At 43.1% G+C, this 16544-nt stretch overlaps 1 protein-coding gene across 3 annotated transcripts in view; it reads left to right on the plus strand.

Annotated features, from left to right (window-relative positions):
- The first annotated feature begins 11491 nt into the window (after positions 1-11491).
- Positions 11492-16544, plus strand: part of ARC3 (GTP binding protein) — a 56362-nt gene continuing 51309 nt past the window's right edge. For all 3 annotated transcript variants that reach the window (XM_086510852.1, XM_086510853.1, XM_086510854.1), the window contains exon 1: positions 11492-11900. In XM_086510852.1, coding sequence (XP_086366978.1) covers positions 11566-11900 — 335 coding nt within the window. In that variant the 5' untranslated portion in view covers positions 11492-11565. The remainder of the gene's footprint in view (positions 11901-16544) is intronic.

Below are 16544 nucleotides of genomic sequence, written 5' to 3' on the forward strand. Positions count from 1 at the left end.
ACCATCTTCGAAGGTGTGTGAGGTCTTGGGTCTGAGACCGTGAGGGAATTGATATTGTGTTTGATAAGTGTTTTGCGTAGTGCATGAAGTTCCATCTTCATTGCACTAGCTAGTATTGAAGGAACACAAGAAATTGTATTGTAAAATGTCTCTCTTGATGGGAGAAACCATAATACAAAGCCTTTTGGAGGGGGGACCGGCTCCATGCAAATCCGGTCCTCAACTGTTGTCAATTGCTTAATTTCTCTCTCTTTTGAAGTATTGTTCATGCTATCTAACTAGGTGTTATGCTTTTTGTTGCTTTCTCCACCCAAGCACTCTTGTTAATCTCATTAGGAATCTATTCTAATGAAATGCTTACTATGTTCATGCTATTTTCCGCTACACACAAGTTACTAGGCCATTAAGTGCTACATTGGTATCAGAGCACAAGGTTTCTCTTTTCTTTCTCAAGAAGGGAGGTCCTCAAGCTAGCTATAAATGGTTGGTACTATTAATTGCATGTGAGTAAGTAGAATAGGGATTTTTCAGCCTTGCAGTGCACCTGCCTTTGTGCAGTTAACGGGGCATCTTCGTCGAGAGCTATGGTCTTAATAGTGGAGTCCTACGGGGCTTCCCTACGGCTTAACCACTATTGAGCTATTAGAAGCTTGATAGGAGCCGGTGCTATTTTGGTGTTGAACGACCCTCTCTTCTATTCCTTGCAATTAATGGTATTCGAGCCACGGGTACAGTAGCTTGAGTGCTTTTTCTAAAGGGGTAAAGAGGAGTAGCAACTAGGGCTTGAAGTGCCAAAGTACACCTAAAAAGTTTACACCTAAAAGTTGTTAGAATGGATGACAATAGTAGAGAGAGTGAAATTAATGTTGATAACTTTGATTTTGCTAATGAGCAAGCTACTAATGATGCCCCAATGCTTGTTAACTATCTTGTTTCTAGGCTTCAACAAGCCATGGGCAATACATCCCTCCAAAGTGAAGTGCAACGGCAGCTTTGTGCTCATGGGATTCTTCAAGCTCCCCACCACGACGAGAGAACACCTAGGAAGCCTCCTTGTGAAACTTCCAAAAGAGGTCTCTCTTCGATTCGGGAAGAAGAAGACGATCCCTATGAAGGTCTCAAAAATTTGCTCCTTGATGACGCATCTCCGTCTCAAAGGAGAATTCAAGAGCCTCCACCAAAGGAACGAGAAAGAAGTGAGTCTCCCGCCACCTCGGCGGACATGGCTCCACGAAGATGGCGGGCTAAACGCTCTCCATCACCTCCAAAACGGAGAAGACCATCACATACTTCTCCACACCATACTTCAAAGAGGGATGATAAAAAGCAAGAGAAGAAAAAGGCGAGAAAGAGGACACCCTCTTCTCCATCTTCTTCATCCTCTTCCTCTTATGAAAGTGATGGTGAAGACAAAGAAGATCAAGGAAAGAAAAAGGCGAGAAAGAGGTCACCCTCTTCTCCATCTTCCTCAAATTCTTCATCTTTTGAAGAAAGTGATGGTGCAACCTTTGAACCATCAAAAAGAAGAGGCCATAGGAAATCCTATGCCGCATGGAAGAGGTCGTCCAAGCTCAAGAAATTCAAAGAGGGAGGGAAGAGCATCTCTTTCCTTACCTATGATGGCACTTTTGGTGCTACGGACAAAGTCTTGGCCTTTATCCAACAATTTGATGTGGCGTTCGCAGATGAGGGCTTCATGGAGTCCTCTAAGCTATGCCATGTAGCTATGCACTTTCAAAAGTCCGCCAGACAATGGTGGTCTAGCCTATGGGCCAACGGTGAAGCTCCACGAACATGGAAAGATTTAAGAGCTTCCATTATGAAGCAGTTTTTGGCCACCGATGCCAAAGACAAATTACTCACCGAATGGCGAAGCTTAAAGCTCTTTCCCTATGAAGCCATCCACAAATATGTAGACAAGTTTTGGGACCTACAACTCAAATCCACTATCTTCAAGAAGTTGGATTTTGGAGAGCAAAAGCAGCAATTTGTAAGTGCGGGCTTAATCGAAGAAATGGTGGAGTATGTCAACAAGGCCACGCACCATATCGGTGGTAATACATCATACTATGGTGGCCTCTCGAATCAATTTCCAAACAGGGGCTAAGAGGAATTCTAAGCCCCCTGAAAACAAGGGTTCCAATGAGCCTAAGGGGAAGGACAATGTCGAAAAGTCTCCTAGGGGCAACTCCAACAAAGCTAAGGAGAAGGGAGTTTACAAAGGCAAAAATAAACTCTCACCTAAAGAGCTTGAGTGTTATCGCGAGGATAACCGGTGTTTCAAGTGCGACGAACAAGGGCATGTGTACCGCGCTTGTTCCCAAAAGAACAACTGCCATGATCCTCCTAGAGCTACCTTGGTTGAAATCCAAGAGGAGGAAACTCACCACAAAGGATCTCCTCTATGCCATGCTTGGGGAAAGGTAAGAGAACATGATGCTTCTATTCTCTTTGACCCCGGTTCTACTCACAATTTTATATCTATAGAGTTGGCCACCAAGCTAGGCATACAAACCTACAAGATGGGAGATGTCCTACCCGCAGACGGTGCTTTCAAGGGGCAAGAAGCTTCAGTCACTCCCTTAATCGGGAAATTGAGGCTCCGTGTCCAAAGCTATGTGGACAAAGAGGACTTCTTTATCTCTCCTCTCAAGCATGAGGATGTAATCCTAGGGGCACCATGGTTTGATCGCATGGCAGCCAATGTTAAATTCCTTGAAAGGAGAATCTTCTTTAAGTTCAGGGAAAAAGATATGTATATAGATGCTAAGGAAATGGGTAACATTGTACCCATTGTACATACATAAGCTTTCAACAAGTCGATAAAGAGCTCTATTTTCGTGTACATGATTTTTGTTAAAGATTCTCAAAAGGAACCTAATGTTTTAGCAAAAGAAAATATACACAATCAAAAGGAATTAGAGTTATCCAATTTTCTCAAGGGGTTTCAAGATGTCTTTATTGACGGCATCCCTTGTGAGCTACGTCCTAAATGAGGCAATGATGACCATGCAACTGAACTTCTTCCAGGAAGTTCGCCGCCTAATAAACCTCCTTATAGAGTTTCTCAAGCTCAACAAGAGGAGATTATGTGGCAAGTGCATGAGTTAGTTGAGAAGAGCATGGTTAGGCCTAGCTCATCTCCATTTTGTTCTCATGTGCTACTAGTGCAAAAGAAAGACGGCACATATCGTATGTGTGTCGACTATAGAGCACTAAATAGGATCACTATCAAAAATAGGTTTCCCGTTCCACGAGTAGAAGACCTATTTGATAAGCTACAAGGCTCCACCTACTTGAGTAGGATTGACCTAAAAAGTGGCTATCATCAAATAAGGATAGTAGATCAAGACATTGTAAAGACCGCAGTTCACACTACGTTTGGTCTTTATGAATACATTGTCATGCCTTTTGGCTTGACCAATGCACCAGCCACATTCAATCGCTTGATTGAGAAGCTATTCAGGCCTCACCGAACCTTTAGTAGAGTGTTCTTTGATGATATCATCATCTACTCTAATTCATTAGACGAACACAAGCGACACCTCCAGGTAATATTTCAAGTTCTAAGAGAGAATAAACTTTATGTTAATCGAAAGAAAAGTGAATTTTTCTTACAAGAGATTCAGTATTTAGGTCACATTTTCTCTCAAGATGGCATCCAAATGGATCCATCAAAGTTAGAGGTAATAAAAGGATGGCCTAAACCAAGGAATCTTCATGAGTTAAGAAGCTTTATAGGTATGTGCACATACTATAGATGCTTCATAGAAAAATTCTCACTACTAGCAGGACATTACATGACCTAACAAAGAAAAACGTTAGGTACACATGGTCTGCCAAGGAGAACAATGCTTTTGAAAAGCTTAAAGAAAAGCTTATCTCTCAACCTGTGCTTACAGTACCGGATCTCTCAAAGCCATTTGAGGTCCAATGTGATGCTTGTGGTGATTGCCTTGGAGAAGGGCATGCCATAGGCTATGAAAGTCGAAGGCTCGACCCTGTTGAGCAAACTCTAGGCATATATGAAAAGGAACTCCTTGTAGTTCTACATGCCTTAGACTCATGGAAGCACTATTTATTGGGGACTCCTTTCATTCTGCGAACGGATCACCAAAGTCTTAAGTACTTCATGACGCAGACCAAGCTCTCCGACAAACAAATGAGGTGGGCAAATTTCCTTTCGCAATTTCATTTTCATATTGCTCACATTGCTGGCAAGCATAATCAAGTAGCCGATGCACTCTCAAGACGGTTGATAGTGAATGAGGTTTCCATAGCAACTCACAATGATCTATCTTCCATGATAGATGAGTATGCTATTGATCCCGATTTTAGAGATGTGATTTTAGCCCTTGCACTAGGGAAGAAAGAGGAACCATTTACTTTACAAGATGGTTATCTTCTCTATGGCAATAGACTATGTGTTACTTGCTAACTACGTGAGACAGTAATGTATGAATCTCATGCTCCTCCTTATGTAGGACATAGAGGGATTCAGTCTACCCTAAAGGGCATTGAAACCTATTTCTATTGGCCTACCATGAAAGCAAACATACAAGAGTATGTTTCTAAATGTGTGGTATGCCAAAAGACGAAGTTTGATAGAGGGAAGCAACTTGGATTGTTTCAATCGTTACCAATCCCTAATTCACCTTGGGAGAGCATATCCATGGATTTTATCTTTGGATTGCCTAAGTCTATCCATGGGAATACGGGAATATGGACGATAGTAGACAGGTTCAGTAAACAAGCTCATTTTATACCTGTCAAAAAGACTATCAAAGCCCATCAAATGGCAACCCTCTTCATTTCACAAATTTTCAAGTACCATGCCTTGCCAATGTCCATAGTGTCGGATAGAGATCCTAGAATGACCAGTAATTTTTGCAAGGGTCTCTTTGAGAATTTAGGAACAAGGCTAAACTTCTCTTCGGCCTATCACCCGCAAACGGATGGCCAAAGTGAAATAGCTAACCTAACAATTCTCGATCTACTAAAAGCCTATGTAACGGAAGTAGATCAAAGATCCCAATGGGAGAAGTACTTACCCTTAGTGGAGTATGCATACAATAACACTTTACATACTTCCACGGGAAAAGCACCTTTTGAGGTAATTGAGGGAAGATCAAAAAGTCCCTTGCTACTTAAGGTACACGGGAAGATCTTCGCTACAGATGAGTATAGCCGAGACCTACAAGAATCTTTTCAAAAGATTAAGGATGCTATCTCTATCTCACAGCAAAGGCAAAAGGCTGCTACTGACAAGCACAGAAGAGCCCAAGCCTTTAAAGAAAATGATTGGGTCTTACTCAAATTTCCCAAGGCTCGATTAAGGCACACGCCGGGCAAGAATCCTACGGGACACCAAAAGTACTATGCTAAGTTAGCAAAAAGGTACTATGGTCCCTTCCAAAATTCTTAGGCCAATCAATGAGATGGACTATCAACTCAAGTTGCCCAATCATTGGCTCATACACAATGCTTTCCATGTGAGCCTATTAAAGCCTTACAAAGGAGAGCTACCTCAAGAACCAACTATTGAAGACCCACCGGAGATCGAGGACCAAGAAGAGGTGTTGCAGCCCGAGCCCATTCTTTGACATGAAGACAAGGTACTAAGAGGCGGTAAGACTATCCGACAATATCTTATTAAGTTTAAAAATTATCCTTTTGAAGATGCTAGATGGATGCAAGGCATACAATTAAAGGATAACCTAAACCTTGTCAATGCTTAGAATGCTTCCCTAGAGTAAGCAAATGTACAAATGTTAAAAATGAACAAAGTTTTTGTCTTGTTAGACTCTTGTTTTCTTTATTGTGCACAAAAATGAAGTAGTATGCATGCTTAAATCAAGTTTGCGGAGACGACGTCTCCCGAACACGAAGTAGAGCTTGTCACTGTACTATGGAAGATTGATAGGACTAATGTGCAGACATGCTTGCGGCAGCCTCAGGCTGTCAAATGCCAAATGGACTAGTCATCCATTTTGGAACGATGTCGCTTTATCTTCTCTACACCATAGTCGAGGACGACTATGATTTCAAGAGAGAGATAATGTCATAATAATCAATATCTAATTCTTCTAAATGATTTTCTCATGTTAAAATGATCATTTAATATGGGGAAGTGCCAGGGGAGAAAAAGCTAGAATATTGGTTAAGTTAGCAGACCGGCCACAGTAGGGAACCAAAGGAGGGAAAATAGGGATCCAAAGGGGGGCCATCTGCAAAAGATCAATGTGCAACAATGGGCATAAAAGACCCTAAGGTTTAGCCCATTAAAACTTCCAAAATGCTAAGGTTCCAAAATTCAAAGGTTGTGTAGGGAAAATTGGATGCTTTATGTGTGTCCAAAAGTCTTTGTCAATCCCTACATAAGGAGGGGGTGAGCCCAAGAAGTAGGGGACGAGAGAGAAACTCATGCACACACATCCAAGCTCCCTTTGTACACAAGGGGAAAGAGGGACACTTGTCAGCTCCCTAGCCCAGATGCCCACAAGGTGTACTCAAATCCTATTGGATGGCCTTGGAGGTGGACCAATGAGAATTAGGCTAGAGTAAATCTAGTTTAATTAATTAAAAAACACTTAATAAAAGAACCAATAAGAATAAAGCTCTCTAGAAGACTATTGGACAGTCTCCCAAGGGGACCAATGAGCATTCAGCAGCCCAATGGCTTGCCTAATTCCTATTGGACAGGAGGCAAAGGGGTCCAATGAGAGTTTAGTTGAATTATTAAATTACCTAAAGCTCTCACAAAAGGGGAAAGGGGAACACATGTCAGAAGGCTATCACTTATGCTGCTTAATTGTCATTGGCTAAGCCTGGGGAGGTCCAATAGGATGCTAGCATGAGTATTCAACAGCCCAATGGCTTGCCTGATTCCTATTGGCCAGGAGGCAAAGGGGACCAATGAGCATTCAACAGCCCAATGGCTTGCCTGATTCCTATTGGCCAGGAGGCAAAGGGGTCCAATGAGAGTTTAGTTGAATTATTAAATTACCTAAAGCTCTCACAAAAAGGGGTCCAATGAGAGTTTAGTTGAATTATTAAATTACCTAAAGCTCTCACAAAAGGGGAAAGGGAGACACATGTCAGAAGGCTATCACTTATGCTGCTTAATTGTCATTGGCTAAGCCTAGGGAGGTCCAATAGGATGCTAGCATGAGTAATTAGCAAGGGGGGTCGACCAAGAGAGAGAGGGGGCTGATTTTTACAAGGAATTATCACACACACACTCACACAATCTCATGTGTGAAGTAAAGAAGAATCTTTCTCCTTCTCAAGCTTTAATGGAAAGCTTATCACCTACTCCAAGCTTGTGACAAGGAAGGCCTACACCAACAAATCTTGGCTTTGTGATGCAAATCCAACCAAGATCCAAGCTTCAATGCATGCTCATCTCCTCTACCATGCTAATTACCAAGCTAAGCTATGCTAATATGAGTGATCATGTGAGGAGATGTACATCTTTCTCGTAAGAATACTCCTTCATCCTCTCAATCTACTCTCATACCCCGCTAGCTCTCACCATCTTCGAAGGTGTGTGAGGTCTTGGGTCTGAGACCGTGAGGGAATTGATGTTGTGTTTGATAAGTGTTTTGAGTAGTGCATGAAGTTTCCATCTTCATTGCACTGGCTAGTATCGAAGGAACACAAGAAATTGTATTGTAAAATGTCTCTCTTGATGGGAGAAACCATAATACAAAGCCTTTTGGAGGGGGGACCGGCTCCATGCAAATCCAGTCCTCAACTGTTGTCAATTGCTTAATTTCTCTCTCTTTTGAAGTATTGTTCATGCTATCTAACTAGGTGTTATTCTTTTTGTTGCTTTCTCCACCCAAGCACTCTTGTTAATATCATTAGGAATCTATTCTAATGAAATGCTCATTATGTTCATGCTATTTTCCACTACACACAAGTTACTAGGCCATTAAATGTTACAAGATCGTGGCATAAAAAATGGGCCTAAATAAAGAGCCTCCAAAAGTGATTACCACAAACATATCCGATGTAGAGAGGCACATAAAGACCATATGATCGAGCACAAGACAAGGCTAGTGAAGGTCTGCTCATCCAAAAAGTACGAGACATAAAAAATTGTGATTGATTACATATGTCATCAAGGAGATGTTCCTTGATGAAGGGGGGAAAAAAAGAGAACAAGGACATCAAAGGAATGTGGTTGTCCATTTATGACACAAGTGGTAATTGCAGATTGGAGTAATGATGTCTAGACTTACCTAAACACTACTCATAGTGGCCATGTCCCTGTTACAAGAAGTGATATTTATCACTTGCCCATCCATCCATCCGTGAGTGTTGCATGGAAGACCTCTTTGATGTTGAGGGTGCTTGATATGTTGTACAAATGTCATTATCAAAAGAAAAATTTAACATGGAGCATGCCTCTCTTCTTGAATGTACTATCTACAGGTTCTTTACGATACCTCACGAAATCAATATCTTGTCTGATCAACTGCGTTATCAAGGTAGCACTTTATCTTGGATTTTAATTAAGTTGCTCTATGTATAAGATACCCTCTAACTGAGCAAGTTGATGTAGATCACATATTAGATGATGATTGGGCTTTGAAATTGTGTGAAAACAACAAGGTAATAACTTTTTCATAAGTTACAGAGAGTATTTAAGATTATTTTTGTGAAACATAGTTTTTTTAATGCAGGTGGCTTATTGCCAACCATACAATCCAAAAGTAGCTAACGACAAAGACAAGCCTTTTATCTTGATCATTCAAGATGAATGGATGCTGCAATTGGCCAAGTTTTCTCTACAAATAACTCATGGGCTATTGATAGCACATTTTATAAAAACATATATGGTCTTTCATTGTATGATGCAGTGTTGCCAAACCAACAAGGTGTTGGCCTACCAATTTGGTTCATGTTGTGTACGATAGATCCAGGTTGTCGTCATGGCGTCATTGCTTTAGAGCCGACTCTAAATGTAGTCTTTGAGAGGATGGGCCACATTCGTTCGTCCGCTATTGTAATTGATAAGTCACAACAAGAGCTTGAGGCAATACTTAAGGTCATGGATGAAGACCCGCACATTGGACTAATGTTGCCAATGGTGCTAAGTACCAGGTTGCAAGTCGAATTCTACTTTGTTGGTTCCGTACTAAGAAGGCATGGGTTGAGAATCTCCTACCTCAGGTATTTTATTGCTAAGCTACTTAAATGTAACTTTTTGATATAACAACAGAATTGACCACATTATATGCATTTTGTTTTGAAGTATATGTTCCAAAGGAGTTAAGAGATGATGTTTATATAACTTTGTCAGACTTAATGCATTGTGCAACAGATACATAGTTTGAGGGCAGATTTCAAGAGCTTCTTGTGAAGTATTCACAATACCCAAATATAGTTTGTTATATCACTAATGGATGGTGTGGACATAACGCATGTGGAGAACCCGATGGCCAAGGCTTGGACGAATGCTTAAACATGGAAATGTTGACACCACAAACTTGGTGGAGCACCTATGGCAATATATTTAGTATACCCTTCTGGATGCTCGGATTAATCAATCTATCTTGGAGCTCTTGCATGTGCTTGTGGGTGATTCAAAGTTTGGAAGTCCTATTGGTGGTATTCTTTTGAGTTTTTTTTTTCATTTAAAGCAAGAAATAGGCATTATTACCTTTCACGTTCCTTGAAGCAATTTCCAAATTGAAGGTTTACATTCAATTCTAAAAGGTGGTTTTCATGATAGCTAATTCTGGACGATTTGGCGTTCGAGGAGGGACAAAGATGCAAACTGTAAAAATGCATGAAGGGGAGAAAATATTGCAGAGGTTTCTAACCACACCATCTACCTTTCGGATTATAAATGAGGGGCCACTTCTCTTCAAGGTTAAAAGCAACTCAAATGAGAGTATATGGTATCATGTCAACTTGCAAAGCAATAAGTGTGATTGTCCAGATTGGAGTAGTCAATGTAAGCATCTTAATGGTGTTCCCCTCAATAAATTGGTCTTTGATTGTGAAGTAATCCCTCGATTTTGGGTTCTCTGCCTAAAAAGTCATCTTTGCCCTTGTGACTCTTTGTCAACTAAAAAGGTCAAGAAGCTCACAAAACCGGCAATGTCTCTTCTGCATAGACCACATCAAAGTTTTGATAAATAACCCCATCACATTTACAAGTGGTGCATTGATTTCTGCTCCAAGATGGCAAACTCTACTCACCAATATCAGAATCACAAGGGCCAAAATGAATTTTTGATGTGCACGAAAAGTAACCCTAAACCCACTTCTTTGTTGGGCGCTGATTGGAGCCACATGAGGGCATTGCAATGGAAACTGAAAATCGACCACCCTTTTCTGAGCACAGTAATCTCAGCTTTTGCGCAGAGTCAGATACATGCTCGTTTTGCAGAAGGCCACTGTGTGCACAATTTTGGCGCCGCGGAAATGACCACAGGGCAAGGTGCACAGGCCCAGGAAATGACCTATGGGTGGCATCGTTTGCGCGCTACTACACCCTATTTCAACGGTGCGCTTAAATTTCCTTCGCAAAAAAACCAGAGGGCCCCTTTGTCGCTTTCCCTTCCCCCAAAAGGCTTGGCAAATTCGATTTGAAGGCCTTAAGAAAACTCAAAGGCCGAATTCACTTGAGCCCTCAATCCCTTCTCTTGGACCCCATGGTCTATATAGACGAGGAGGGCCATCCTCGTTTATACATGACACGGAGTGAGAGACGAGGATCGACGACGACAGGGGTGCTTTATCGGCGAGGCGCGTGATTTGGGTCGTCCGATCTCCGCAGCGGGGGAGGGGAGGGGTGTACGTGCAGAGACGCATTACGTGCATCAACACACGGCACGCATGTGGTTAGAGCTCGTGGAGGTTGTGGGTTCAAGGGGCCGTTGCGACGATGGGCACCTAAATTTTTTTAAGGGAAAATTACCAAAATACCTCTCGAATTTGTGGAAATTCCCAAAATACCCCTCATATTAAATTTTTTTCCAAAATACCCTTGTATCTATTTTAGCTGGAATGTTTATGATTTCCTAATCTTTATTCTTTTCTGACAATGGAGATCCGTTTTTTAGTGCTTAGCATGTAATTAGTCACAAATTACCTCCCCAAAGAAGACAATTATGTCTAAAAATAATGAAGCAATTAATCTCCAAAGCGTACATAACCAACTCAAATTCTAATTTTAGTATCTTGTATTGATAGACAATGAGTCTTCTTATGAAAAGCTACAAATTTTTTTATCTTTTGATAAATTTACTCTCACAATTTGGGAATTTTGGAAAATTTGAAGGGCATTTTGAGAATTTATGATCAAAATATGAGGGGTTTGGGAATTTTTGAAATTTGAAGAGTATTTTGGAAATTTCCACGAATTAGAGGGATATTTTGGTAATTTTCCCAATTTTTTATCTCCATCGGGCAAGATCAATCGACGAGGCCCACCCCTTTGAGGACTTTAAAGTAGCTCGCTGCTCACACAGTCGAAGGATTTTTTAACAGAAGGGACTGAACAGAAGGGCAGTCCCTTCGAGGACTTAAAGTAGCTTACACTACAGAATGAGCCTCCGCTTGGAACAACATCACGTCCTCCTCACCGGTGCCCGCTGCGTATACACAGCACGCAGGATCCGTAAGCAGCTGTGGAGTTTCAAGAGAAGTCTCTTCTTGGGCAGCGCTGTCTTAGCTTTACGAGCACCTTTGTATGAGCAGACATGGCGCTTTGCCGGCAACCTTTTTTGTGCTTCAGACAACAAACTTGCTCGCATTGTTGTAGATTCTTTGACAGACTGGAGCTCAGGTCAATGTGTTAAAGTAGTTGGGCTGGGCACTCGTGCCTCCACGGCTCTTCAATTCTGCCACGAATCTGAACTTCTCCAGTCAGTCGAGTTATGGTATCTTTCTCTCCAATTGCATGTGTGCGCGCAGAGAGAGAGAGAGAGAGAGAGAGAGAGAGAGAGAGAGAGAGAGAGAGGACTAACACTAGATGGGGTCCCAAACCCCCGTCCAAGGGTTCATCCAAGGGTTCCCCTCTCTATCGCTGGAGAGGTATTTGCTTTAGATTTCACAAATGCTGATACAATGGTGTTAAGAGTTTAGGCATCTCTTCGGATTCGTCCAGTCGGCGGTCCCAGTTTCTCCCAGGGACATGTGAGGGTAGCTTTCTCATGTCGGGTTGTATATAGCCATGTTTAGCTTGGGTTTTTGGTTCAGTTCCATAGCCATGCAGGCTCCTTGTGCCATAGGGTACTCTTCCCCTTGCAGTCTAGTGACTTCTCAGGGCCCTAGTGGCTAGTAGCCACTCTCTTGCCCTATTTTCCCATTATGGAATTTATGCCAGGTTGTGGAGGTTCATGGCTGGGACGGGCAGATTTGGTTGGTGCCTATATATGGGCACCACGAGATCATTTCCAGAGGCAGTGTGTGCAGCCCCTTCCCTTGTGCAGCCGGCCAGGAGGAGGCTCATTTGCTAGTGTTTTCAGTAGGTGTAGCCTAGCGTTTTTGGCAGGCAGCAGGTCAGCGTTTGTGTCATCTCATGAGGGCAGCATGCGTGATGATGGGCAACAGGAGCAAGTGCTCAATGATCATCTCTACGTTGCAGTACCACCTCAGGACAGCCTTTCATAGGCCTTGTGCCCAGGGAGTAGCAGGTTTCCTCGATCGAGATCTATCAGATCCACATCTAGATCTATCCAGGAGGAGATGCACGAGATTTGTGCTCTCAAAGCATGTTGGAGGTGATGCACATGTTGAGGCAGTGTCAGTGGTCTCGTGTGCAGGAGCAGTTGGCAGTGTTAATAGTAGTGATAGTTGCATGCACCTCGGCTCTATCCATTGCGGATGTGAGTTCTATGCCGGACCACCCTTGGTCACTTGATGAGCAGATTGTTATTGGCATGGAGATGGATTGGGAGATTTGCTGTGCTTTTTGCACATGCACATCTTTCTTGACAATTGTCGACGGAGCTACCTATGCAATGGGTAGCAGGTTGATGATTCAGTTACACTTTTGTACCAGATTCTGGATTGAGGATGACAGAGGGGGATCTCTTTCCGTCTTGAATCAGAGGATGTTCTTTGATTTTTCATTTTCCATCTAAGGATGGAAGTTCCAGTTCTGGCTTCAGGTGACTCTTGTTCATCTCCATGGCCTTGACTAGCAAAGCGGAATACTTTTCTCTCCAGAACCACTTCTTGTTGGATTATTCGACTTCCTTGGATGAGGTTAGAGGTGGAGCATGTTGTGCTAGACCCTTAGCCAACAATGACAACAGTTCAAGGAGGTTTTGTTTGAGTGTGGATCCTTCCTTTCTCCATGTTCTCTCCTTCCCTGATGGTAGTGTGGTCCTACAGGTGTGGTCACTTCTTTGTCCTTTTGTGAGCTTGTCAGTATCAGTTGTGGGACAGTTCACAACTTCTTGTGAGCTTGTCAGCACCAGTTTCAGGATAGGTTTGCAACCTACTATGGGTAGCTTTCTTGATGATCGACAATAGATTTTGTCGAGATCCTTTGGATGACAGGTTTACAGGTTGTGTCGACAGTTGGTGGGGACATCTAGTTCCTACTCCCGTAACCAACAACATTTTGATGCTTCTTCCATACATCCCTTTGAAGAGCTTCAACCTTAGGGGCAACCCTTCTTAAGGTGTGCAGATTTGGCCACGGTTGGCTAGTTTAGCAGGTTCTTCCCTTGCAGTCTTTTGCCCAGCTTTCTAGTATGTTACAAATCAGCCCCATTGTCCTTTACGGGCTTGTTCCCCAAGCTGGTTCCTTTCCTCTTCGTTTGAGTATTGGATATTGATTGTTCAGTTCAGTTGTGGGTATGTTCTCTTTAGCACAAGTACAAAGGACAGTTTTTGATGAAGATTTTAAGGAAGCAAGTTACAACAATAGGAGTATATGTGCTCTTCCGAGTTTGTATGCAGTTTGGTAGATTGTATTGGATTGTACCTACAGGGTTGATCTTGGTAGATGCAGAGAAGTAACAGACATTTGGTTTGATCTCAGGGAGTTTGCTTGAGTAGCTAGGTTCATTTTGGACCCCGACCGTCGACGGCTTCTTTGGCAAACATGATCCTCAGGTGATAACCTTTCAGGCTTTGCTATTCAGGAGATAACCTTTCAGGCTTTGCTATTCAGTTATTGAGGAAGCAGCTTTACTCCAGGTTGTCTCAGATTTCTTTCTGGTGGTACTTATTCTCTTTTCCCAGGATTGAGCGGGTGGGGGACTTCCTATCTTTGAGGGAGTTCTCAGCTTAGCTCTGGAGCTTTCAGTGACAGTGTTTGCTCTGTTCCGACGTGTGTTGAGTCAATTGTTACCTCAGAGCGTACTTTTGAAGATACTTCTCTTTCAGAGGGGGCTTCGAGGCTATTATCTTCAATCAATTACGGGTGCTCCATAGAGTGGAGTACCACACATGGTGTCTTCTAGTCCTTGGTTTCCCTTGCCCATTTCTTGCGGCTTTGGATGGTGTGCTTGAGCCCGCATTGCAGTTAGTATCTTGGCGTATATTCTTTAGCCATTTCGGTGGTGGTCTCGTCTTTCGGATTTGTGGTGTGACGGTTGCTCTTCCCAATGCATCCGAGCAGTAGTTCCTATGCCTCGTCTTCCAAATTGATCCTTGGAGACTGTACTATTTAGGACACACCCAATTTCCTTATCCTTAGACGGGCATGTTATTTCCTACATGTGGATAGTTGTCTTTCTCAAACTAGGAACCAATTACAATTAGCTCGAGCATTTTTTTTACAGTGGGGAGACAATTTTCTTGGTTCTCCGAGATTTGGTTCCAGGTTGGTATATTATTATTTTTCCTATTCGGATTGTTACACAGGCAGAGACTGTTGGAGAGTTATGACCTTTATCTATGGTTCGGGTGTTCTCTCTTTAGAGGGGGATGTGGAGCCAGCTTGGGAGTTAGTTTTTGCACACTACTTCCATACATTTCTTGTGGTTCTTCGTCATCGGACTTATAGTTTCTTAGTAGCCTCGGTTGTCCCTTTCCTTGGACTTCCGTAGCAACTTGGAGTTTTCGGCATGTGGTGTATGATTGGAAGTGCAAATTTTTGACTCTTTTCTTCGAGGGTGGACACTTTAGAGTTGGGAAATGATCCGGATACCAATCTTTTATGCCCTTTACCCTCAGTTTTGATGCATACTCTTGGAGCTATCAGCAGCAGTACCTTCTGTAGATGTTGGTTGTGCGACTTGTGAGTTGGTTGACTTGAGGAGATTCTTGATCAAGTTGGATTTACTTTCAACAGACAACATGATACTTCTCGGACGTCTTTCGAGGGTAGCGGTTGGATGGTGTGATGGCCACATATTATTCGACCTTAAGAGTTCTGTAGCAGATATCCTCGTCCACGAAACCCTCTCTTTCTAGTTGTAGATTGCTCACTCCAGCTCCTTGGTCCGACTTCCTTTCCAGGAGCTGAGAGGGGGTGTTAGAGTTTAGCCATCTCTCTGGATTCGTTTAGTGAGTCCCAGTTTCTCCTAGGGACAGGTGCTAGGGAGCGAAGGCTATTTTGTAGCTATGCCCGTCGCCCGACCAGTGAGGTAGGTTTCTCATGTGAGGTTGTGTCTAGCCATGTTTAGCTCGGGTTTTTGGTTCAGTTCCATAGCCATGTAGGCTCCTTGTGCCACAGGGTACTCTTCCCCCTTTCAGTCTAGTGACTTCCCAAGACCCAGGGCCCTAGTGGTCAGTAGCCACTCTCTTGCCCTATTTTCCCATTTATGGGATTTATGTCAGGTCGTGGAGGTTCATGGTTGAGATGGGCAGATTTGGCTGGTGCGTATATGTAGGCACCAAAGGGTCACTGCTAGAGGCAATGTGTGCAGCCCAGGTGGGCGCCCCTTAGGGCAGCCCCTTCCCTTGTGAAGCCGGCCAGGAGGAGGCTCATCTACTAGCGTTTTTAGTAGGTGCAAGCCTAGCGTTTTTGGCATGTAGCAGGTCAACGTTTGTGTCATCTCATGAGGGCAGCATGCGCGATGATGGGCAGCAGGAGCAGTGCTCAATGATCATTTCTATGGTGCAGGTACCACCTCAAGGTAGCCTTTCATAGGCCTTGCGCCCATGCAGTAGTAGGTTTCCTCGACCGAGATCTAGATCCACGTCTAGATCTAACCAGGAGGAGATGCACCGGATCTATGCTCTCAGAGCATGTTGGAGGTGATGCACATGTCGAGGCTGTGTCAGTGGTCTCGTGTGCATGAGCAGTTGGCAGTGTCAGTAGCAGTCGCAGTTGCGTGCACCTCGGATCTATCCAATGTCCATTGGGCATGTCAATTCTATGCTGGACCACCCTTGGCCACTTGAATGAGCAGATTGTTATCGGCATGGAGAGCCTTTCCGAAATTTCTCTCTCTCTCTCTCTCTCTCTCATTCTCAGATGTCTTGTCTCTCTCTACCTCATTGATCTCTCTTCTCCACAAGTGTGCATAGCAGCTACGGTACGGGACGAGGCGTTCTATACACGGTGTACAATACGCGTACTAGACGTATTTTTGAGAATCAAAAATAAAATACGTCCACTT

This window comes from Adiantum capillus-veneris, chromosome 4, assembly GCF_014529385.1.
Source record: "Adiantum capillus-veneris isolate H3 chromosome 4, ASM1452938v2, whole genome shotgun sequence".
Taxonomy (NCBI): domain Eukaryota; kingdom Viridiplantae; phylum Streptophyta; class Polypodiopsida; order Polypodiales; family Pteridaceae; genus Adiantum; species Adiantum capillus-veneris.